We start from the raw sequence: 24,240 nt of genomic DNA, 5'->3' as shown, positions 1-24,240 counted from the left end.
AGCCTGGGTGCCCGGCATTGCCCGAATGTTTGGAGGTGTGTGTTGAGAAAAAAAAAGTATAGTAGGCCGCCAGGCTCGAGAACCCGTGATGCAAAGACAGAAAACAAAAAGTGAAAGAAAATCTGATGTCTTACAACTACTCGATGATGCAACCACAAGTTCAGACGTTAAAATTAGGCAAAGTCAATCCAACCAACATAATGACTTGCAAAAAAATCAACCCCTTCCTTGTAGAAAACTGCCCAGTTGAGTCTGATGGAATTATGTTTTTGGCCAATTTTTCAATATTTGTCGTCCGAGATGTCGAGCTTCAAAATGATACCGATCTCGTGAAAATCTGCTGCCTTTGTCGAAAATTTTAGGCAGACATACAAACACATACATTTAAACAGACAGGAGAGATTTATATTATAGATGGAAATCGCTTCAGACAAGGCTTGAAGCTACTTGATATAAGACACAAAGAAGAACAAAAGAGGATTAATTTTAAGACAGGAGATGCCTATTGACCATAGTCTTGTAAAGACCAAGATTATAAGTAAGAAGAAAACAGTCAGCAGGAAGAGAATTCCACAAACTTGCAGTTCTTTGAAAAAAGCTATTGGAATAACAGGTTGTATTACAATGAGGTATGAAAACAGTGAACTAATGGAGACCATAAGATCAAGTCAAACAAGCTGGAACAAAGGAAGCAGGAAATAAACCAGACAATTCTGAAGAACGCACGCCATAATATTTGCGGAAAAGACCGAGATTAACAACACCATGTCTGTGAGAGAGATTGCAGAGAAGGAGACAAGTTAATCAAATTACAGATACGTTCCCGCACCTCATCAAGAACCTTAAAACGGGATAGAGGTTCAAGAGTGAAAACATGACAACAATACTCCACACATGGTCTGATAGTAAATTTATAAAGATAGAGAATAGCCTCAGGTGCGAGAACGTGTTTAGAGCGATAAAGAGAACCGATTTTTTAAGAAGCAGGAAGAGCACTGGATCTAATATATGATCTCCAAAAAAGACCAAATAGTTTAAAAGTTGATTTTTCCACAAACGCAGAACCATTCAGGAGAATCTTAGGAAGAAAAGGGGCACACCTACGAGTGAAAGACATGAGCTGAGTATTAACAGGTTTAAACAAAATAAACCATTTTATACAATGATCCACAACCGAACCCAAGTCAACTTCTAGATTAACTGCATATTTCAACTGATCTGAGGTAAACTGGCGAAAAGAAACACTAGAATAGAAGGTGGCATCATCAGCAAAGATGTTAATCTTCTGAATAACATTCTCTGGAAAATCATTAAGGCAGAGAAGAAGCAGTGTGACCTAAAATCGAATGGCTCTCATCTTGGGGAAGCCCCATGTCTTGACAAGCTTCTAGAACTGACCTTCACTCCTGATCTGAAATGGAACACATACATCAAATCTGTTGCCAAGATTGCTAAAAAAATTGTTGGATCACTCTATTGCTCCAGCAGGTATCTCACTGCCGATGCAATCCTCTATCTGTATAAGAGCCAGGTACACTCTAAAATGGAGTACTATTATCACATCTGGGCAGGAGCTGCTCAGCGAGCCATATCAAGCTTTGATAGAGTTCAAAACCGGCCTCAAAACCTGAGTAAGTGATGCGCTTTTCTCTTCCCTACAACCTTTCCCACAGAAGAGACGTTGCAAGCCTGTCTCTGCTATATCGCTACTTTCATAGCAAGTGCTCGACTGAACTCCAATCTATGGTCATCACTTGCCAAACTTTTACAAAAACACTCGTCTAGCTACAACCACTATAAACGATTTCCCCCACTCTATCTGTGCTTAAATCTAAATTCAGATTTCATGAACAAAGCTTCTTTCCCAGAACAGCCCACCTGTGAAACAGTATTCTGCTGTCCTGCTTTTCGGTTGAAAGCTGTGTGTGGCAAAGAGTTACACCCTTTAACAGGTAACTCCATTAATATGTATGGACATAGACAGAACACAACAGATCTAGTAGTAAACCTCACTAAACTATCCTGTTATTCTCATGGGTAGTAGTAGTTTTTGTGCCAACGAAAGTGTGGTAGCGGTTCAGAGAACAGTGTGGTTGTGCAGATGACCATTTTGATAATGGACAAGCAGATTGCTTCAGTTAGTGGAGAACTATGAAGAGATGATGTCTCAAAAAATACCTGTCCATTTGGAGGGGTTGGCGTTAGGAAGGGTATCCAGTCGTAAAAACTTTGCTTCAATCTCATATGTCATGTTAAACATGGCAGAACTTTCAACCGTCAGACACGGGGGAAGAAAGGAAAGTGAAAAACAAGTAAAGAGAAAGAGATTCAATTGTCGACTAAAATTTTCTTCACGAAGCTCAGTTAATTTCTTCTTTCATCTTACTTGTATTCGCGTTTTTTTTTTAATAGAGTTCACTCATTCTTAACAGCACTACTCCAAAACCCTGTCTTCTGTATACACTAAAACCTTTGTAACGTTGCCATTACATACAAATAAAAGAAATAAATAAAAATCCAGGTCGGCATTTTTTCTTTTTAACAAACCATTTTTATTACACGTTACTCTTCTGTCTCAACACCATTAAAAAAAAAGTCTCACCATCATCCATCTCGCCTTTTATTTTCTGACCTCATGCCGACCATCGCCAGCCATTTCTCACATTCGACTTTGTACGTCCATCTTCTTCGACGCACACTTTTTTTCTCCTGATCACGTGGTGCATTTTTCTCCTTTTTCTTTTTGCACACACTTCCTAATTTGCATATGTGCATTTTTTGACTGCTGCTGCCACTAATCTCTTTGCAAGCCAGTTATCCTTTGCCACTGCCATATGCACCATGTTATACCTTTATGGCCTTTCAGACGCTCCATGAATCACTTGCCTACATTATGTTTTGGATTCTAGAAAATGTCTAAAATTTAAAGCTTAAGGAGTTTCAAGAAATAAAAATGTCAGGAATTTTTCTTAATTGCTATTTACTGTCATCTGATATTAACACATAGAAATGATATGTTCAGAGGGAAACCAATTACTGACCTGGCCATAATTTATACAAAAACTCACACGCAAACATCTAATGGCTAAAGTCCAAATTTTCTCCTAATCAAAACATGGGTTCTTCAACATGGGTTCTTCAACATGGGTTAATAACAAATTGTCAAGGACATATTCTCAACAGATACGAATAATACCTACACAAGCTGAGTCAGTAAAGTACCAGTCCATATGGATTCCAGATTTGAAATACCTAAAATTTGATAAAGAGGTCTTACCTAGAAATATATTATGAAATGCAGTTATACACATTAGAGGACGGTATAGAAGTTTGGACTAAAGTAAAATTTACTAGCAAATTTTTTTTAAATAAAATGGATCACTTTATTATTGCCCTCCTTCTCAACACCAACATATTTCCATTTCTTGCATTGACCCCTTCTCTCTCTCTCTCTCTATATATATATATATATATATATATATATATATATATATATATATATATAAAATGTAATGCTTCAAGCAAACTTAATCTCCATATTAGATTTAAAAAAAAAAAAAAAAAATACAAGAAACTGTATTTTTGTGTACATAAAATTTTTTTTATATATAAAAAAGTATTGACAATTCCAGTTTCCAACAAATCTGTACCTGTTTTTGTACATAATTGGATGCAGGATGGCTTCAAAAACCTACCTAAATGAAAAAAAAAAAGTTGTTTACAAAAAAAAAAAAAAAAAATTATTTACTAATGTATATATATATATATGTATATACACACATACACACCATCAAAACTAATCCTACATATATGAAGAATGACACTCAATTATTCCAAATAATACTTACCACGTTTCGAGAGGTGGGATCTTCTGTCATCTTCAGATGGCACGTTAACAGGATCCTTAGTTGGACGGCAGACTGCACCTAGTAAAAAATTAAAACAAATATATAAATACGTACACACACACATATATATATTGACTTCCACCAGAACAAAAAAATATATGAAAATTGTCTGTGTAAGTCCAGCTAAAAGTCAAGAACCACACAAGTCACACTAACAAGGCTGATATTTCTTTTTCAGAATTGCCTCAGACAATCTCATCACCTCTCATCTGCATCTTCTTTCAGGCCGCTTCACTAACAAATCGACAGAACTTCTCTAATTCTTTTGATCTCGCATGACAGTTCGCAGGTCCCGAACACTTTCAATCCTGTGTCCTGTAGCAGGTTGCCAATGTAGGTCATTCTTCTTCTACCACGGTTTGGGTGTCCATCTGTTGGTATCCAGAGAATTAGTCTGCTAGTTTCCTCTTCGCTGTGTCTCATGCAGTGACCGGCTACTCTCATCCGTCTATGAAAAATATACTTATGGCAAGTAAACTACAAAGAAACATTTGTTTCATTCCGGAAATTATCAGGCTAGTTGTTCTACTCATGTTTGACCTGTGTATGCGTTAATATTAAATATGGAGCCATGGCGACGCTGATAAAAGCTATGTACACACGTACACATTTCAGATGAATTTTTGATCTATATTCTTGTGTCCCATAATATGACCGGAATTGTAATTGTCACTGAGAACAAGGAAATGTTTACATTCCAGGAATGTGGATCAATGTTTATATGAGACAGAACATGAATAACTGAGGGAGAGAAAGAGAGACAAAACAGAAGACAGCCAGCCGTCGAGCATGACTGACATTTCTCCACGTTACCATTACACACACACAAACCAACTCCTCCAATTAAACATCTCGCTCTTTGTCAATGAGCAAAAGTTTAATTGTAAACAAACTTCTATGTTGATAAATTTGTGTTGATTTTGAGAATTACGACAAAAGAATTGTCAGGTGTATATATATCATTTTAGCAAACATTTGAAAAGTGCAAGCTAGAAAATTATATATACATTAAATAACGCAAAATTCCAGATAGATTTTGATCTACATTTGTGTGTTCCATAAAAATGATCGGAATTAAAATTATCACAAAAACAAAGAACTGTTTACATTCCAGGTTAGGAGTTATGAATTGTGCAATTCAAAATAAAAAAGTAATATTTTAATATTTACATAATCAGGAATGTTGATTGATGTCTATACAAGAGATAACATAAACAACAGAAGAGAGAAGAGAACAGACACAACGACAAGCGTCATTGACATTTTTGACGTCTGTTGTCGTGCCACACACCAACCCATTCCTACAACTAACGCCTCTCTCTCTCTCTCTCTGTTAATTGGTGAAAAGCTTCATTGTAAATAAAACTTATATGTTGATAAATTTGTCTGTGTTGATTTTGCGAATATCGACAAAAGAATTGTTAGGTGTATATATCATTTTAGCAAGCACTTGAAAAGTGTAAGTTAGAAAATTATATATACATTCAATAACGCAACAATTATATATACATTCAATAACGCAAAATTAACTCTGTGATATATTTTATATTTTTTTTATTATCGCTTAGCTTTAGATTCAGGTTCTGATATTTCGAAATGACATAACTTCTGCAATATATTCATTATATTTTTAAAAAATTGTAATGGAAAAATTGTATGTATATAATAGAATAGCTATTCAATCAATGACATATCACAAATGTCCATATCAATAATTACTTGACTTGCGAACTCTCCCACCTGTTTTTCTGCTTTATCATACGATTGATCAGATGACATATCTGAAATGTTGCCATTCAACATATCATTTCAAAAGGTCATAAATACATGAATGCCAAAGCAAATAGTACTATTGCTTTATTCTTAAAGAAAACCATTTAAAATGATGGATTGTATCAAATTTAAGTAGTGATGATTTTTATAAAAAATAAAAACTTATAATAGAAAAAGAAAAGGAAATTGCAAATATCAGTTGTAGTAGTATCATATAGGTTGGACATCTATACTGCTATTTTTTAACCAGTCCAAGAAATTTAGATAGATGGACGTTGTAGCGCCCTTCTAGTCAGGTGACTGGATAATGTAGGTTCAGGTGGTCTGTGTTCTTGGAGGGGGGGGGGCTATCTTACACTTTGGACAGATTGAGGAGTCTATGTGCCACTGAGTTTGACGAGTCTTAACCTTTTGAACTCCCCCATCGCATTCAAAGACATCCCACACTAAGCTTGCTATTCTTGTCATGGACTTCATAAACTATCACAAATCAAAAGACAGCCTGTAAACTGTCGCAAAACACGTTGCCACTTCTGAAACTGCCCATAAATTAAACATGTTAAGGCAATGTCCTACATTAGTGTTGGTAAAAGACTTTTCATAAAAGGTTCAAATTCAAGCAAATAATTGAATACAAACTTTATTTCTATAAAAATAAATTTTTAAAAAAGTTTAAACAAGATAGGACTGTTTAATACAACAAATAAAACGTCTAAGAATGTTATTTTTATACGTACTAGCAGTTACCTTGACAAAAAAAAAAAAAAGGAAGTAAAAAAAAACAAAAAGAAACTGAGACATGCGCATGTGAGTATTGTTTTCTAAATAGTTCACTTCTTGTAAGTAAAAAAAAATCTCGAGCCGAGATCAAAGCCAAAACCTAAAGACAGTCAAGTACGATAACCATTAGGCCAGCTTGACACGATCTTTAAAAGTGATTTCAAACTTACTTATTCTTAACATAAGGAAGCTGTCATGTGAATGATTCACGCATGCGCAGTCGTGAAACAGTTGACAAACAAATAAAAATCTGATGAACCCCCGAAGTATCAATTTTTTAATTTTGAACTCTTAGTAGCCATTTTTCCAGATGAAAACCGATTAAAAAGTTTTCCATATGGCTGAATACCCTATATATTAAATTTCAAGTCCCTAGATCAAAAATTTGTTGAGCATATAGGTTGAGAATTGTTTCGCTCATAGATTTCGCCATACAAATTCGATGTGTGTGTGTCTTGCAGAAACTTTCAACACATGCGACGGATCCTCCTGGTCGATCTGTCAGATGACGAATATCGAAAAATTGGCCAAAAAAATTCATTCCTTGATTCTCAACTGGGCAGTTTTATACAAGGAGGGGGTCACTTTTTTCGCCAATATTTAGCATGTCATCATCACTGTTCGATTGACTAGGCTTAATTTCAACGCTCTTGACTTCCAGTTGCGTGATAGAGACATCGGTTAAGATGTTACGTTTTTGTTTTTCCTCCTATTATTACAGGTTCGAGCCTGCTTGCCTATTACCACTTTTTTATTATTTTTAACATCTCTCTTCACCCAAACTGCCTACTTGAGCTATTTTATTTTTATTATAAATCAACCAAAAAAAGTTATTGTGTTTGAAATAGTTGTCAGAAATATGTTACCCCTACGTCAAAATTCTGAATAAATTTGAAAAAGGCAATAATTTTAACTAAACCAGTTATGAAAATAAAAAGTGGAGCATGCATGGTAACACGCGAGTGCACAGTGAATGAGGCATAAAAAAAATGACTAAGTTCAGCATTTGCTCCCACCCCATTTAGCCCCAAAAGTCCCCAGGGGACGTCACATCCTAGTGAAAATGAACAAACAGTGCAGTTTTAGGTCTTAACATATGTAAATTTGAGTTTTGCACCATGCGAAAAAAGAAATGCCCAAGTCCATCAATTTTTTTTTAAAAAGCACTAAAGTGCCAATTTAGCCATTTTAACCAGAAAGGAACCGGGGGGGGGGGGGGGGGGGTCCCGGAAAATCCATTCTGTTACTTTTTTTACTCATATCATATTTAATGTTTGTGCAAAATTTTTTAAAATTCCAAGGCGTAGTTATTAAGAAAGGTGCAGACGGACGAACGGACAAGGGTGAATTTACAGGTTCACCCTCCTTTTATCAGAAGACAAAAAATATTGCTTGCATTATGAAGGAGAAATAAATAAGATTGTAAAACATTTTCTTACGTAGGAACATCACTATAATTGGGAGGGTTACACAAAGGTAAACGGGTTGGAAAATAACACGAGAATAGTGACTAACCTTTTGACTCTTCCTGCGTGGTGGCTTTCAATCTGTTCTCCATCTTGTAAACAGCAACTGAAAAGGAAAGAGAGACGTCAAATCTAACACGTCAATTGAAACAAGATCATTAGACCAGCATTTCGCAACAAGATTGCTAACAAAAGCGAATTCTTAAGACTACTATTCTCATCTTAAGTGTTATTTTCACCATATTTTAATCGATGTAATCGCTGACCTTCTTCAGGTGTACCTTGTTGAACTCAGAAATCTTCTCCTTCAAACTCAGGAATCTGCACGTAACTTCACAAGGAACGCTTTATTTAATGCACAGGGGTGACATGCTCTTGTTGCATCAGTCATGACTTGATAAAAGTCCTAAGCAACACTCTTCTGGAGGTTGAAGGTATGGGCGACACTCAAAATTAGGTAGGACTTCTACGCAACCATGGCTGACGGAATGAGAGCATGCTACACCAGTAAATTAACGGTTATTCAAAATTCTGTGTAGATTCCTGAATTCGATAAAAAGATTTCAGAGTTCAACAAGATAAAACTGAAAAGGTCAGAGGTTACAGTGGCAGAAACATCAAAACAACACTCAAGATAAGAACAGTAGTTCAAAGACTCTATATAATTAATCAATCCTCATCTTAAAAATTTAGAAATGTTCCCAAATAACAAGTATTATAAGCATATGGTTCGTAGTTAAGATAATGATGGGCAATTGGTCCCAAGACTAGAGTTAGGTTCAACATCAACTTTGATGGTGGGTAACTACATCTGCAGCTGGTCGCCTGGGCATCCCTGCCAACCTTTTATAAATTTAATGTAAAATGATCACCTATTTCAGGTCATTCTTAAACTAGATAGCATTTTAGGGCAATTAATCAGTATTTGGGGGATTTTATCTATATATATAAAAGCAAAAATGTATGTATGTATGTATGTTTGTGTGTATGTTTGGATGTCTGCTAAAAACTTTCGACAGACGCGACGAAAATTCACAAACTCGGTATCACATCGAAACGCCATCCTTTGCTCGAAAAATTGGCCAAAAACGTTAACTTTTTCACCCCAAAATCGACAATTTTCGACAGGCAACAAAAACGGTCCTCTCGTGACAAAGTTCGGGAGCATTGGGATGATTGTCTTTATCAATCGATAAAGACAATCATCCTAATGCTCTCAAACTTCTCAAATGTTCATATTGTGTTATGTAATTTCTTAAACTATTCAATAAGATAGTCTTTGTTAATTTAAAAAGAAAATAATTTAAATATATTTTGCAGATATTGCATTTTGTATGGTACGGATAGATTGTCTTTAACAAGTGATAAACATTGACTCCTGCATTAGGATCAGCATTTTATAGAGTTTTTGTTGATGGCATTAAACATTTTTTTTGTTTGTTTTTTTTTACAGTTAATTTCATTAAACTAAAACCTATTTTTTTTCATTTGGAAGAAAGTGATAATAAAATGTATTTTTCATTAATTTAAAACACTAAGATTAAGCTACACTGAACAATAAATTTTTTTGTAGACTATTGGTTAAACATAGATATCTGATAGGTAATAATTGTAATTAGGCCAACTGTGAACTCTGAATGATCCTCCTCTAACCCAGACTGGAACTTGTCTGTGGCACCTAAAATATTTATTAGTCACTTTTCCTCCAGTATCCAAAGAGAAAAGTGGCATTTTCCTACTTGGATTTTTTACTAGCACACAGAATAATTGAAGTAGTTTTTTTTTTTTTAGATAAAGATGAATTGTTCTATTTATACTGAGCTAACAGTTGAAGCAAGTACTAATTTATTCCATGATAAACAGGTTGGATTAATTTCAGTGGATCATTTGGATGCAATGGGTGTAAAGCTTATTGCATATAGGACAGGACTTGACAAGGATAAAATACTATCTGTGACCATCACAAGCAGACCTTGTTAACTAAGTATGAGTGGCTTGAAAAGAGTTGTTGCAATCCAATTTAAAAATCATAAGAAGCAAATTAAAGGCAGTTTGAAAGCAATTTCTTTGAAGTTGGCAGACAAAGCAAAAGCTAAGTTATTACTTATTCCAGGCAAGAAACTCTGTCCTAATTGTCGAATACGAATCAGCAAACTTCTTGATGATGACAAAGGCATGTGTCGGATAAGGAAATACAAGAGCTTGATGCAAGTACTTTAACGGAAACAGAAGACAAATATCAATGATTGTTTCTCTGCTATTGGAATTTCTCCAATGAAAACAAAAGGGCTTCACGACTCTGGAAAGGCTCGTTTAGGTAAGAGAAAACTTTCTTCTGCAATACAAAGTATTAAGACCAAAGTCAGTAGGTCATTAAACATTGACTCTGAGCTGTTATGTGATGAATCTTTAAAATTAAAAAGTGAGATTTTAGATAAAGCTAAGTGCTTTGATAAAATGATAGAGGTTCTTGCAGCAAAAGTGAAGACTGTGGAATCCACTAAAATGAAAATACAGTTCTTGACACTTGCCCCTATCGATTGGTCACAAAAAAATTCATGAATGTATTTGGTGTTTCAGAACACATTGTACGCAATGCTTGCAAATTGTGTTTGGAAAGCGGTATTTTAGCTGTGCCAGACCAAAAAAAAAATAAGTCTTTGCCTGCTGATATTGTAGAGTTAGTACAAGCATTTTATCAAGATGATGAGTACATTCACTTGATGCTAGGCAGGAAAGGCTTTTTTAGTATAAAACATAATTTACATCAACAGAAGAGACTCATATTATGCAACCTAAATGAGCTCTTCAGAGCATTCAAGGAACAGAACCCGACAGTATCTTTAGGGTTTTCAAAATTTTGTAGTCTTAGACCAAAATGGTGTCCTTGCTGGTAGCACAGGTACACATGCTGTATGTGTATGCACTATCCACCCAAACATCCAACTATTACTGGAACTACTGAATGTACTGTATCAAGATCTCTTGAAGTATATTGTCTGCAATACAAGTAATAGACAGTGTATGATTCATAGGTGCCCAAATTGTCCTAAATCATCACAGAAGCTGGAAAAATTTCTTTACGACACCCTTGAAGAATGTATTGGTAATGAAAACTCTATTGAGTTCTCCCAATGGACAACAAGTGACAGATCAACTTTAATAACTCACAAGGAATCCTGTCCAGCTTATGTGGATTTAGTTATTTTGCAATTAAATAAATTAGCACCCCATTCTTACTTGGCTAAATCACAATTCAGATATTTAAAGCAAAAAAAGAAGATATCAGTGATAGTGAAGTTTTATTGCTTGGGGATTTTGCTGAAAATTACAAATTTGTTGTTCAAGATGAGATCCAGAGTTTTCATTGGAGTACCTCTCAATGTACTTTACACCCAGTGGTACTTTATTTTAAGCTTGAAAACACAATGTAAAGTCAAAGTTTCTGTATTATATCGAGTGACAATTCCCATGATGTGGCATTTGTTTATATGGTACAGAAAAACATTATCGAGGTGATCAAGGCTAATTTGCCAAATGTGAAAAGTATTGAATATTTTACAGATGGTTGTGCAGCACAATACAATTATAAAAACTTTGCCAATTTATGCAACCATCAAAAAGATTTTCGATTTGATGCAAAATGGAACTTCTTTGCAACTAGTCATGGTAAACAACCATGTGATGGCATAGGTGGGACAGTGAAAAGGAGTAAAAGAAAGTCTACGAAGACAAAATTCCAAACAAATCCTTTCCACAGAAACTATGTTTGAATAATGCAAATCTACAATTGAAGGAATGAAATTCATTTTGATTAAAAAGGAGGAAGATGAGGAAGCAAGGAGGAGTCTCACTATTAGATTTGAAAATGCATCCACAGTTCCAGGGACAAGAAGTTTTCATCAATTTATTCCACTTGACAGAGATAAAACAGCCATGAAACAATGTAGTGAAGATGAAAACTATGAATTGATATATGACTTCTCTATTAGGGTTGAAGAAAAACCAATGGAATTTGTTGTTTCAGAATATGTTTGTTGCAGGTATGACAGTAACGTTTGGATTGGCATGGTCCTGGAAAATGTGGAAAATAAGGACTTGCTGATTAAGTTCATGCATCCAGCTCTTCCATCACATTCATTTTATTGGAAAGAGGATTTTAAGGATATATGCTTTGTGCCATTAGCAAATATTCTGTGCACTATTGTGTCCCTACAACACTAAATGGTAGAGTTTATCATTTGTCCAAAGTGGATAAATTATCTGTGCAAAGAATTGTATACAAAACAAATTAATCTATGTACACAACAACATTTGGTGCACAGCATAGGTTAAAATTTGTATATTGCAATCACTTTCTTCTAAATATAAAAAATTTTAGATTAATGAAAATAACTTTTTGAAAACTTGTAAAAAATATAAAAAAAATAATTTTTAAAGTGATGTAATTGAAAACATTTCTTTATGAATAAAAAAATATATAAATGTTTAGTGCCAATTACAAATATTCTAAGTTTTAAAAATTCACATGCATTTAACACAAAAAAATCAAATACTTTTGTTTCGTGAAAATTATGAAATTAATTTTTTTTTTTAAATTCATTCAGAAATAATTTCTTTTAATTTAATGTTTAACGCCATCTATAAAAACTCTATAAAGTGCTGATCCTAATGCATGAGTCAATGTTTATCACTTGTTGAAGACAATCTATCCGTACCATACAAAATGCAATATCTGCAAAATATATTATGATATTATTTTCTTTTTAAATTAACAAAGACTATTTGATTGAATAGTTTAAGAAAATACATAACACAATATGAACATTTGAGAAGTTTGGGAGCATTAGGATGATTGTCTTTATCAATCTTTCACTGAATTACTGAACGTACATAAAGTAGGCTAGAAACCCTCACAAAATTTTTTCAGAACTTAAACAGTCATACTAGATGCTATAAACAAAATATGAAAATTGAAGAGGGCATATTTTCTCTAGACTGACTATCAGCTACATAGGTAAAAAATTGATGATTTAGGGGACATGCTTTTGGGAGAGCAAAATTTTATTTTCTACCAGATATGGGGTTAAAATAATTAGATATTCGGATTCTACAGTCTCTAAATTCCCTTCCTACCAGATTTCAGAAATTTTATTTCTCATTTAATAAAACACTGAAATTCCGTACGGTTTCATGGCATAAATTTGGAAGCAAAATATGCAAATTTTACACCCCCTCCCCCCCCAAAATCCGAACGGTAAGGATTAGGACCAAATAATTTGGCAAATTTTCCTAACTCATGAAGGGAAATATTTGTGCCAAATTTCAACTAATTCGGTGTCGGTGGACGCAGATTTGAACTTTTTGCTGGTTTTGACATGGAATAACCCTTAAGCTAACAGAGACACCCAACGTAGCCTGGTCCTAAACGATGCTTAATTATGATGCTTTAATTCTTGCAGATTTCGTATATATAATTATAGAGTTAATGTTCTATTGATTTTTATATATTATGAAGTGATTTCAAAACTAAAAATATATCCATGACTTGGGTGCATTAGCCTGAATCGAAACCAAAACTAAAACTTATGAAAAAAATATATGTACATGCATATATAACTTGAGTTCCCTCAGCCATAATTGAAACCAAAACTTATGAAGAATTCTTGATAAAATTATGTATAAAAATAAATGATTTAAGTGCCATCAGCTATAATTGAAACCGAAACCAAAACTCATGAAGAATTCTTGGTAAAATTATTTATTATAAGAAATGGAAGTCCATAATAATTAAACGACTCTGATGTAAGCATGACACAGAAAATAAATAACACACACACCATTGTATCAATATATAGATGATAATAATGGCAAATAGATTAACACCTTTATCTAAATCAATCATACGGGATAATCACGTTGACACACCAGTTCCCGCTGGATCACTGAAGTTAAGCAACGTTGAGCCTGGTCAGTACTAAATGGGTGACCATTTGGGACTTCCAGGTGCTGTATGTGCTCTCTGCTTATCTCGGCATTGTTTCCAGTCGTCCTGGTCGTCTCCTTGCCACTGGAACCAAACAGTGTCGATTTAGGAGGGGTGTGGTTAGGGATTGCGCAACCCTTGCCTCACAATTACACGTGCAACTACCCCTACAGGGGTATCCTTTGTCTTTCGAGACTGAACGGAGGCATCGATCGAAATAAATCAATCCCCAAAATTAGATTCTACATTTTTTTTAGATGATTTTGTGACAAAAAAAAAAAAAAAAAAAAAAAAACAATTATAGAATTTTAAATAGTAAAGCAGTTTCGCACATAAATTTAACATAAAATGATAATCATTTCCGGTCCATTCTAACTTCTTAATCTTGTCTAATCACTAAACAAAATCTAAAAACAAAATATTCATACAACATAACACTTTCGCCCGATTGTTGACATTTGATGTTTCTTCCAGTGTTTAACATTCGATTTTCAGCAGTTGTCAAAGTTGTGAAAGGCTTATGGTGCAGCCATTTTTTTTTGTGTACTTATTTGCTTCCCCACTGAGCAAATTAGGCATGAGGCCGTTTTTTTAATGTGGAGAGGGGACCAGTTCCCCCTGAGAGGTGGGGAGAGGGAGCTGGTAGTGAATGCCTCTGGGTATATAGGGTTGCCCCTACATGGACCAGAAACTTATTGCCACAAGGGCAATGGTCTTTGATTGCAGCATCTGCCTGAACAGATACTACACTTTGATCTTGGCCTGAAGGCCAAGAAGAAAAAAGGCGGACCTTTTTTCTAACTCCAAAGTTGAACACTAAATTTTTTTTTTTTTTAACTAAAAACATACTTTAAAATAAACTTATTCAAGAGTTTTGCCTTGGGTAACATTTATTTGTTGTGGGTTTTTCATCTCTTTTTTTCTTGTTTGGGTTAGAAAATGAGTTTAAGTTTAAATGTAGATATAATTCTTTTTTAATTTATTTTCCCTTTATGTATCTTATCCAAGATTTTGATAAACTCATAGTGAGACCTATATCTATATTTTTCACTTGTGTCCAAAACGAAAGAAATGTCATAAACATTATTTCAGAAAAAGCTAATGACAGATGCCAACAGTGTCTAGACGGCCGCTAACAAAATTGAAAACCCTTGTCGAGAGCTTTCTGAAACTTTTAGCAAATAGGGATGTTTACAGTAATAAAAAAATACATTAGACTTTCAGAATCAATGTTGAATCTGAAAGTAGAACTTATAACCCATTCCATAACCCCTAATCTTACGTTGTAAATTTACTTCTTTTTTTTCTTGTCAAGAAAAAATAAAAAGACATGGCAGATGCTCGTCTGAACTCCAATCTCTGGTCCCCCCTCGCCAATCTTTCACGAAAAACACCCGTCTAGCTGAATCCACTGTGAAAAATTTCCCCCACTCTATATCTGTGCCTAAATCAAAACGCGGATTCCATGAACAAAGCTTCTTTCTTAGAACTGCACGCCTGTGGAACTCTGTTCCGTATGCCTGCTTCCCTCCGGACTACAACTTGGATGTCTTCAAGTCCAATGTTAACAAATTCCTAATGAACCGCCCCCTTAAGTAAACACTTCAGCAAATCTCCTCACTAACTTAATGTACTTGCAATAACCCTTATCCCTGAGTGGCTTCCGGGCCTTGATAAGTGGTGATCACTGTGTAAAAAAAAAAAAAAAAGAATCATTTTGGAATCGGAAATTAGGCTCCAAATATTTTGACTCAAATACTCCAAAAGGTTCCGATTTTTCTAATTCCCAATTCCAATTGTCTCAACACTAATATTTACACATGCGTACAATAACATTTTAAGTCGACTTACACCTGCCATTTCCATTTTTTTTTTTCAGATTTTGACCCTCTAGCAATTATTTTGACTAGCTAATATAAAGTTCAAATTTCCTATCTTTCGCGTTTCAAGTCTTTTGACCAAAAAAGAGTTTAGTAGAGACCAATCCTCAGACAGTTACCTTTGTATATATATACTAACAGGTTGCCCAATTGTAAATACATTTAAATATGCTATTTTAATTCATGCAGATTTCATATTTATTATTCACTAGCAGAGTTATCCGGCATTGTTGGGTGTGGAGAGGTTTTATGCTAAGGGTATTGAGCAATGGAGCACTAAAAAATGAAAATAGTAGTGGAAACCTGTGCGAGCGTAAAAAAAAAAAAATTAGCTGCAGTAGCCAGGCTCAAACCTGTAATGCTAAGAGGAAAAGGAAGTGGAAAAAAAAAAAAAAAAAAAAGCGAACGGTTTAGTCGCCACTGTTCAAATTAAGCTTAGTGATTGCAAGGCATATGATAACTTTGCAAAAATGTCAATGAAAAACTGACCCCTCCTTGCCCAGTTGATGGTCAAAGAATTAATATTTTTGGACTATTTTTGAATATTTGTTCTTCAATCTTTCTAACGATACCAATTATGTCAGTATTTGTTGCATGCGCCGCAAGTTTTTGGCAGACATACAAACACACATGCACACACATTGTCTTATATATATATAGATTATAGAGCAAAGTTTCTATTATTATATCGTTCCCAATTAATGATTTCAAAAGTTTAAAAAAATGATTTTGATGCCATCAGCTGGAATTGAAAGCAAAAGATTCTGCAGTTCCATGGCCGACCTTAGTTGGTAGGACTTCAGTCTGTGTTATTATTGTCTGAGCTATCACCAGATGGATAATTTAAAAAAAAAAAAAAAAAAAAAAAAAAGAAAGGACTAAAAATTAAGCTACTACAAGCTAAAAATGTGTGTGTGTATGCATGTAATATATATATATGTTTAGAGGAACAGAATTTATATATAGTTTTAAAAAAAGTAAGAGGCGGAAGTTTCTCGAGAGCTCTTTCGGCTATCATTTTCTCCTGACGAGATGATAGCCGAAAACTTCCGCCTATTACTTTTTTTTAATATATATATATATATATATATATATATATATATATATATTTTTAGAGAGATCAGAGATTTACTTTACCCAGTACCCGCATTAAGCCCATTTTCAAGTGTCTATCAAAAAGTAAATAATTTACTCACCAAAGTTTTATATATCACAAATTTTAGATAAAAGATCAATAAATAATATATTCAAATTTAAAACAAAAAAAAAGTGTTTTTTTTTTTTTAGAAATTTACCTGTAAAGTCCGAAGTTTAAAACCTTTTTTTTTTTTTTTAAAAACCATGTTGTTTGTTTTTTCTTTTGTCTGTTTTTTTTTAAATGAAACCTTGGTCTTTTAATTAGGGCTTGAATTACATTTTTCGAGTAGTTATAAGCTTGGAAAGACAGGGGGTCGAATTAATTCACACCTCCCATTTTGAAATGTCTATTAAAAAGTAAATAATTAATTTACTCACCAAAGTGTTATATATCACAAATTGAAGATAAAAGATCAATAAATAATATATTCAAATTTGAAACAAAAAAAAGTAGTGTTTTTTAGAAATTTACCTGTAAAGTCCGAAGTTTAAAACCTTTTTTTAAAAACAAAAAAAAAAACACGTTTTTCTTTTTTGTTTTAATGAAACCTTAGTCCTTGCTCCTTTAATTGAAAAAAAATTAGGGCTTGAATTACATTTTTTGAGGAGTTATAAGCTTGGAAAGACGGGGTGGAATTATTCAATATTTTTCACGAAATTTCTGACACACCTAGTGTCCCAGCGTATTATAAACACTCCAACCTCCCCATGTTAAGAACGGCTTTTGGAATAAACACCCCCAACCTCAAAAGCCGTTATTAACGTGGGGAGGTCGGGAGGGTGCTTATTCCGAAAGCCGTTCTTAACATAGTGTTTATACTACGCTGGAGCAGGTTATAAAAACTGACCAAAATAAATATTACGAAAGACAATATAAGTTACTCTCGGATAAGTTTTTTTTGGTATTTTTTACGACCTGCCCCAGCAGCGTAGTATAAACACCCCAACTACCCCATGTTAAGAACGACGTTCGAGGTCGGAGAGTGTTTATTCCGAAACCATTCTTAACATGGGGAGGTTGGGTGTTTATAATCCGTTGGGTCACCTCGTAATAATTTACCGTTTTTTTTTTTGTTTTTTTAAATCTTTTAACTAATTTTAAAGTGTTTTTTTACTTACTAAAAAAAAAAAAAAAAAACAAATGTAAAACCTGCTGAGTAAAAACAAAATAGTGGTCTCTTAAGAGTCATAGTCAAGCCTCTTTAATCGATCGAAAATCGAAACTTAAACAACACTGATCGAAACACATCTAATAGATATCACTAATCGAACGAAAATATATTCCTGTCAGTATTTTAATTTTCGATTTTGTAGCAATTATCGAGATTCGACTAACGAGACTACCATTTTTTTTTTAACTCGACAGGTTTTACACTACTTTTATTTTTAATTAAAAAAAACACTTCAAAATAAGTTAAAACACCAAAACCTTATCCAAGTAGGTAAGTTGGGTTAGTACACATAGATTCGAAAAAGTTGTCAAAAAACAAATAAATGTTATCAAAAGCAAGATAAGTTACTTTTCTACCAAACTTGATATATTTTTGGTGTTTTTATTCAATGTAACATATTTATTCAGCTCGAAAAACATACATTGTTAACCGATGTATTGGAAAATTCAAAATGGCGCCCGACTCTCTCTTTATAACACGGTAAGCTCGGGAAAAGATGTTATAAATAATAAACTAGACAAAATACTATTAAAACAACCACCGAATATATGCCAACCTATGTCACGGTAATATATATTGAGCGAGTTTCTAATAGTATTTTGTCTAGTTTTATATTTATAGCACCTTTTCCCAAACTTACCGTGTTAAAGAGAGAGTCAGGCGCCATTTTGAATTTTCCAATACATCATCGGTAAACACAGTATGATTTTCGAGCTGAATAAACATGTTACATTAAATAAAAACACTGAAAACATATCCAGTTAGGTAGAAAAGTAACTTATCTTGCCTTTGATAACATTTATTTGTTATATATTTGTTTTTTGAATCTTTATGTACAGTAAAACAAACCCAACTTACCTTAACATATGTGTATTTTTTAACCCCTATTTTCTATTTTGATGGCTATCCTAGTTGGTTGGTTGTTTTTTTTTTACGGCATATCAACCCTTTTCAGTTAATTTAAATGCCGAATCCAGTGATTTTGAAGAACAATTTTTTTAATAGAGTATATTTGTTTTTTAAAGTCGGTTTCTATTTAACCCATAGTTGGGACCCTGTAATGTCTTATAAAAATTGTTGAATATAAAGTGTAGTATCTGTTCTGATATTTCAGCTTTTCTGTTTTTAGTCAGTGAAGCAATTTTTATTTTTATTATTATTTATTTTTTTTGGTCCCATTTCACTATTTTGGGGAAGCTGGATTTTATCCACATTCAAAACCGACTTCAGGTGTAATTGGGGGGGGGGGTACGAAGAAACTTAAATGCATTCTGGTGAATTTAATTTTTAATATTTCCACTTTTAAGTTGCGCCTTCGTTTTTAATTTAATTTTTGGTATTTTTTACCACCTGTCACCCCTCAATCTTTCCATATTAAGAACGGCTTTCGAGGTTGGGATGTTAATTGTGAAAGCCGTTCTTAACGTGGAAGTTGAGGGTGTTTATGCTACGCTGGGATAGCCAATCTTAGGACGTTTAAATAAAAACTATTGTTTCAGCACTGTAGAAATACTTGTTCCTTTTGGAATTTTGTTTAAGGGTACGGCATTTTTTTGTAGACAACAAAGAAAAACTTGGAAAAAGAACAAATATCAAGATAAACCTACCTGGATAAGTTTTTTGTTTGAACTTATTTTAAAGCGTTTATTTAGTGTTGAGTTCTAAGTTAAAACAATTCGACAGCCATGTAGGAAGCCTCGATAATCGAAAATTACACAATATGCCAGTAAGAATCCACTCAATTCCACGGCGACACTTATTTCTATTAATATTTTGTTTATTTTTTTATTTTTGAGCGATGATCGAGACTCCAGCGATGACCGCCTTATGTCAGCCATTATTTTCTTGTTCTAACTTAAGTATCAACACTACTCGTGTTTCAAAATGAATAAACACTTTAAAATAAGTTAAAACACACAAAAAACTTAGAATAGTAACTTATATTGTCCTTGATAACAAAAAAAAAAAAAACATAGCAAATGCTGTTTTTTTTTACCATTTTTTAGTTTTGTAGGAAAACGACTCATTAAACTTAAAATAAAATATATATATATATATATATATATATATATATATATATATATATAATCATATATTCGTATATCAAAATGAATGGCGGTTTTTTCTTTCTTTATTAATACGAAACAAATATCAATTAAAACTTTACAATAAAAACAAATTTTTATACAAATACAAAACTTAAATAAAATATATTGTTATTATAAAAAAATCGCGTTTTATTTTAGAAAAAAAAGATTTAAAAAGAAAAATAAAGTCGTTCCTCATTGTTGGGCCAACAACTAGTGAGAAAGAAAGAAAGAGTAGTTTTATTAAAATGTCGATGTTTTTTATATCAAAAATAAATATGACAAAAGTGCATTTATGTATCTGACGGCCATTGTGAATGTTTAATTTTATAATAAAAAATAATAAAAACTTACCCGAGGCGGAGATCTGTTTTAAAATTCATAATTAATGCGGCATCACGTCCTGGGGTTTAGCTTGGAATAGGCGCCATTACCGACAACTTCCGCTTTCGGAAAACTTCGTGGTTTTCCGTGATATTACGATAGCGTTTCGGGTTTTTCCGTCGAACACTTCGAGTTTTCCGATTTCGGAAAACTTCGGCTTTTCTCGTCGAATTTCGGTAGGGTTTTGAGTCGTAATGCAAAAATCTGGCGGAATGCAGGAATCAGATTTTTTCGATTTCTGCAAACTTCGGGGTTTCTGCCCTATTTCAGTAAAATTTAGGGGGTTTTCGCCTAAATTGCAGGAAATTTCGCTTTTTTCCCCGCGGTTTCGGGAAAGTTCGAGTTTTTCCGGTGATCTCCGTCGGTATTACTTTTTGTGAACGAAAGAACTACCCCCCCCCCCCTGCTAAAAAAAAAAAAACACGTGGTCATTTTAGCACATGGCTTCTACCACTGTTCAATAAGTAGTGACCGTTGGATTTTCTCGCTTCATTTTGCGTACACACACACACACACACGGTGTTTACCTCTTTCTCATCGCAAACGGATGGGGCACGAGGCTGCAAGGTGAGGAAAAGAGCAAGTGCCCGCAGTGGAAGAGCATTCTGGCCCTACAGTCTGAGTAGCCCCGTTGGCGTTCCCCGGTGAAGGCGCGTCAGGCAACAAGCGAGAGTAAAGGTGCAGTATCTTTCCAGTCTCAAGAGATCCATTTAAAATACCACTTGGTTAGGTTTTCGGGGGTGCTGAAAACGAAAATAACGTTTAAAATTCCAGGAAACAAGTAATTTCCAAGACATGAAGAAATTTTAGTTTTAAAAAGTGGGATATCAATTTTCTAAATTAATTTAATGTAAAATGAGCACTTACTTTATGACCACCCTTTTTGTTTGCGGGGGTTGTCAACGTAAAATGAGCACTCATTTTATATGGCCACCATTTTGAGGAGATGGGAGGTAAAAAAAAAAACTTTTTTTTTTTCGGGTATGCTGAAAACGAATATTGCATTTAAATTTTTCCACAAATAAGTAATTTTCCGGATATTAAGCAATGTAATTTTTTATGTTTTTTTGGGTTTTTTTTTATATGGGGGTCACCACTTATCAAGGCCCGAAGGCCACTCAGGGATAAGGGTTATTGCGTGTACAGTAATCAATGAGATAGTATTGTAGTAATCATTAGTATTGGGGGTTTTGATAGAGTGTCTTACTTAAGGGGGCGGTTTGTCAGGAGTTTGTTTATGTTGGACATGAAGACATCCAAGTTGTAGTCAGGTAGGAAACAGGCAAGCGGCAGAGAGTTCCACTGGCGTGCAGTTCTAAGAAAGAAGCTTTGCTCATGGGTAAAATTATTGACAGTAGTTTCAGCCAGACGGGTGTTTCTCATGAAAGATTGGCGAGGGGGAACGAGGGATTGGAGCTCAAACGAGCACCTGCCATGGAAATAACGATAAAACAAAGACAGGCTCGCAACGTCTCTTCTGTAGGAGAGAGGTTGCAGGGAAGAGAAAAGGGCATCCCCCACTAAACCACGAGATCTATTTTGTACTCTGTCAAGGCAGGATAGGCTGTTTTTAGCAGCTCCTGCCCAGATGTGGCAGCAGTACTCCATCCTTGGACGTACTTGGCTTTTATAAAGATAGAGAACTGCATTAGTAGTGAAATATCTTCTGGAGCGGTAGAAGGATCCCACCATTTTCCCAACGTCCCTAGCAACAGATTTGATGTACGTGTTCCATTTAAGATCAGGAGTAAAGGTCAAGCCCGGAAGCTTGTCAAAACATGAAGCCTCCCCAAGACGAGAGCCATCCATTTCAATTGATGCCAGATGGGGATCAGAGCGTTGATGTGTTTTAAGTGGTGGCCATTACATTACTTCATATCCGGAAAACTACTTATTTGTGGAAAATTTAAATGTGGTATTCGTTTTCAGCACACCCGAAAACTTGTTTAACCCCCCCCCCCAAAAAAAAAGCAACCATAGTGGATTCTCATTTTATTAATATAGAAAAATGATACCCTACTTTTTTAAACTATAAGTTCTTTATATCTTGGAAACTAATTGTTTTCAACACCTTCGAAAACCTAAGATAGTGGTCATTTTAAAGATTTTTTTTTTTTAGAGTGGAAAGATACTGCACCTTTACCCAAGCGCTAAACATGCTTAAAAGCTAGGAAGGTGGACCTCCTAGAGCTATTCAGAACAGGCAATTTTGACAATTACAGGTCCTATGTCTCCAGGGTTTCACGTGATTTGTGTTTATGTAAAATGCGACCTCGGGAAAACTGAAATCAAAAATACGTTTTAATAGTTTTGGCGTTCTTTTATTTTTGTTTAAGAAATTGACATGCAACAACTTTCTTTTCCGACTTAATTTAATTGTTATCGAATTTATGCAGTATAAGTTATGTCATCATGTTTTTGTCTATCTTATAATTATGCTTTTTACGGATACTACTAGTTGTTATAATTGAATCGGGGAAGCAGCGTTTTTGTTGTTTTGTTTTTGCTATTGTTTGTTAATTAGAGACCTCCGTACATGTAGTAGGTGTAGAGGTTCAAACAAAACTACCTACCAGCATAAATAAATACTAAATGTAACACAAGTATAATAGACAAATATTTATTGACAAACACGAACATATGGCAACACTGCAATATAGAACGACACTGTAACCCGACGGTGTTGTTCCTTTATACCCCTACAGTACTCCGCCCAAAAATACAGAATACCTGAAAATGAGCAATATGTATAATTTTATTTACATAGACACAAAATTTTTAAAATGTTCCGGCCATCTGATATCTTTTTTTTTTTTTTTTGGCAACCTTCTGAAGTGTCATATCTGCCAGCATGGCGTTTGGGGGTGATACTTTCAGATATGACTCTTCCAGCGCTGCGGGTTTTAACCTGTCTACTGAAATGTTTTACTCCTCATTCTTGATAAGAACCTTGAAAAACTTATTTTGTTTCTCCACTACCTTAAAGGGACCACGATACAGTGATTGCAGGGAATGCGTCCTTGCTGTATCACGGATAAAGACGTGAGTGCAAGCCTCTAAACCCTTAGGTACATATGAGACCATGTTCTTATTCAAGCCTGAGGGAGAATATGCCATCTTGACCATTTTTGTTGTTAGTCGGTCGACAAACGCTGTCATGTCCCACACCTTTTTCGGCGCTTCAAAAAAATATTGCACTGGCAACCGCAATGTGGTCCCATATAGAGCCTCTGCTGCTGAGCACTCCATATCTCTTTTCACTGTGGTGTGCAGCCCCAACAATATTAGTGAAAGGTGTTCTAACCATCTTGCATTGTTCGTAAGTTGCACCTGTAAGGAGGCTTTCAAACTGTGATGTAGTCGCTCGACCATGCCATTTGCCTGGGGGTGATAAGCTGTAGTGTGTATATTGTTGGTGCCCAAAAGTTTTGCTAGTTTATGAAAGAGGTCTGACTCAAACTGTCAGCCTCTGTCCGATGTAACATTTTGTGGTACACCGAATCTGGCCACCCAACTAGCAAGGAATGTCCTGGCTGTTGTGTATGCCGTCATGTCTGGCATAGGTAGAGTTTCAAACCATCGTGAGAATCTGTCAATACATGTCAGCAGATAGCACTGACCTTCACATGTCGGAAATGGTCTGGTGATGTCGATATGAATGTGCTGG

At 34.6% G+C, this 24,240-nt stretch overlaps 2 protein-coding genes and 1 pseudogene across 5 annotated transcripts in view; 1 reads left to right on the top strand and 2 right to left on the bottom strand.

Moving 5' to 3' along the window:
- LOC145268798 (histone-lysine N-methyltransferase EZH2-like) overlaps positions 1-20,681 on the bottom strand; it is a 119,954-nt gene extending 99,273 nt beyond the window's left edge. For 2 of the 4 annotated variants that reach the window (XM_080124414.1, XM_080124417.1), the window contains exons 1-3: positions 20,544-20,681; positions 7,977-8,033; positions 3,849-3,926 (exon numbers count right to left, since the gene is read on the bottom strand). In XM_080124414.1, coding sequence (XP_079980540.1) covers positions 3,849-3,926; positions 7,977-8,019 — 121 coding nt within the window. In that variant the 5' untranslated portion in view covers positions 8,020-8,033; positions 20,544-20,681. The remainder of the gene's footprint in view (positions 1-3,848; positions 3,927-7,976; positions 8,034-20,543) is intronic. The other 2 variants (XM_080124415.1, XM_080124418.1) reach the window with 1 other exon arrangement.
- On the top strand, positions 13,829-13,945 carry LOC145268892 (5S ribosomal RNA; annotated as a pseudogene).
- Positions 20,682-23,498: 2,817 nt separating the features above from the next.
- LOC145268628 (uncharacterized) lies at positions 23,499-23,945 on the bottom strand. The gene has a single exon (XM_080124103.1). The coding sequence runs from the start codon at positions 23,943-23,945 to the stop codon at positions 23,499-23,501; it is 447 nt and encodes a 148-aa protein (XP_079980229.1).
- Between the last annotated feature and the right edge of the window lie 295 nt (positions 23,946-24,240).

The sequence above is a fragment of the Euprymna scolopes genome, chromosome 44 (genome assembly GCF_053919585.1).
Source record: "Euprymna scolopes isolate OS-2025 chromosome 44, ASM5391958v1, whole genome shotgun sequence".
Classification (NCBI taxonomy): domain Eukaryota; kingdom Metazoa; phylum Mollusca; class Cephalopoda; order Sepiida; family Sepiolidae; genus Euprymna; species Euprymna scolopes.
The sequence above is the reverse complement of the archived record's forward strand: the minus strand, read 5'-3'. Positions and strand labels throughout refer to the sequence as shown.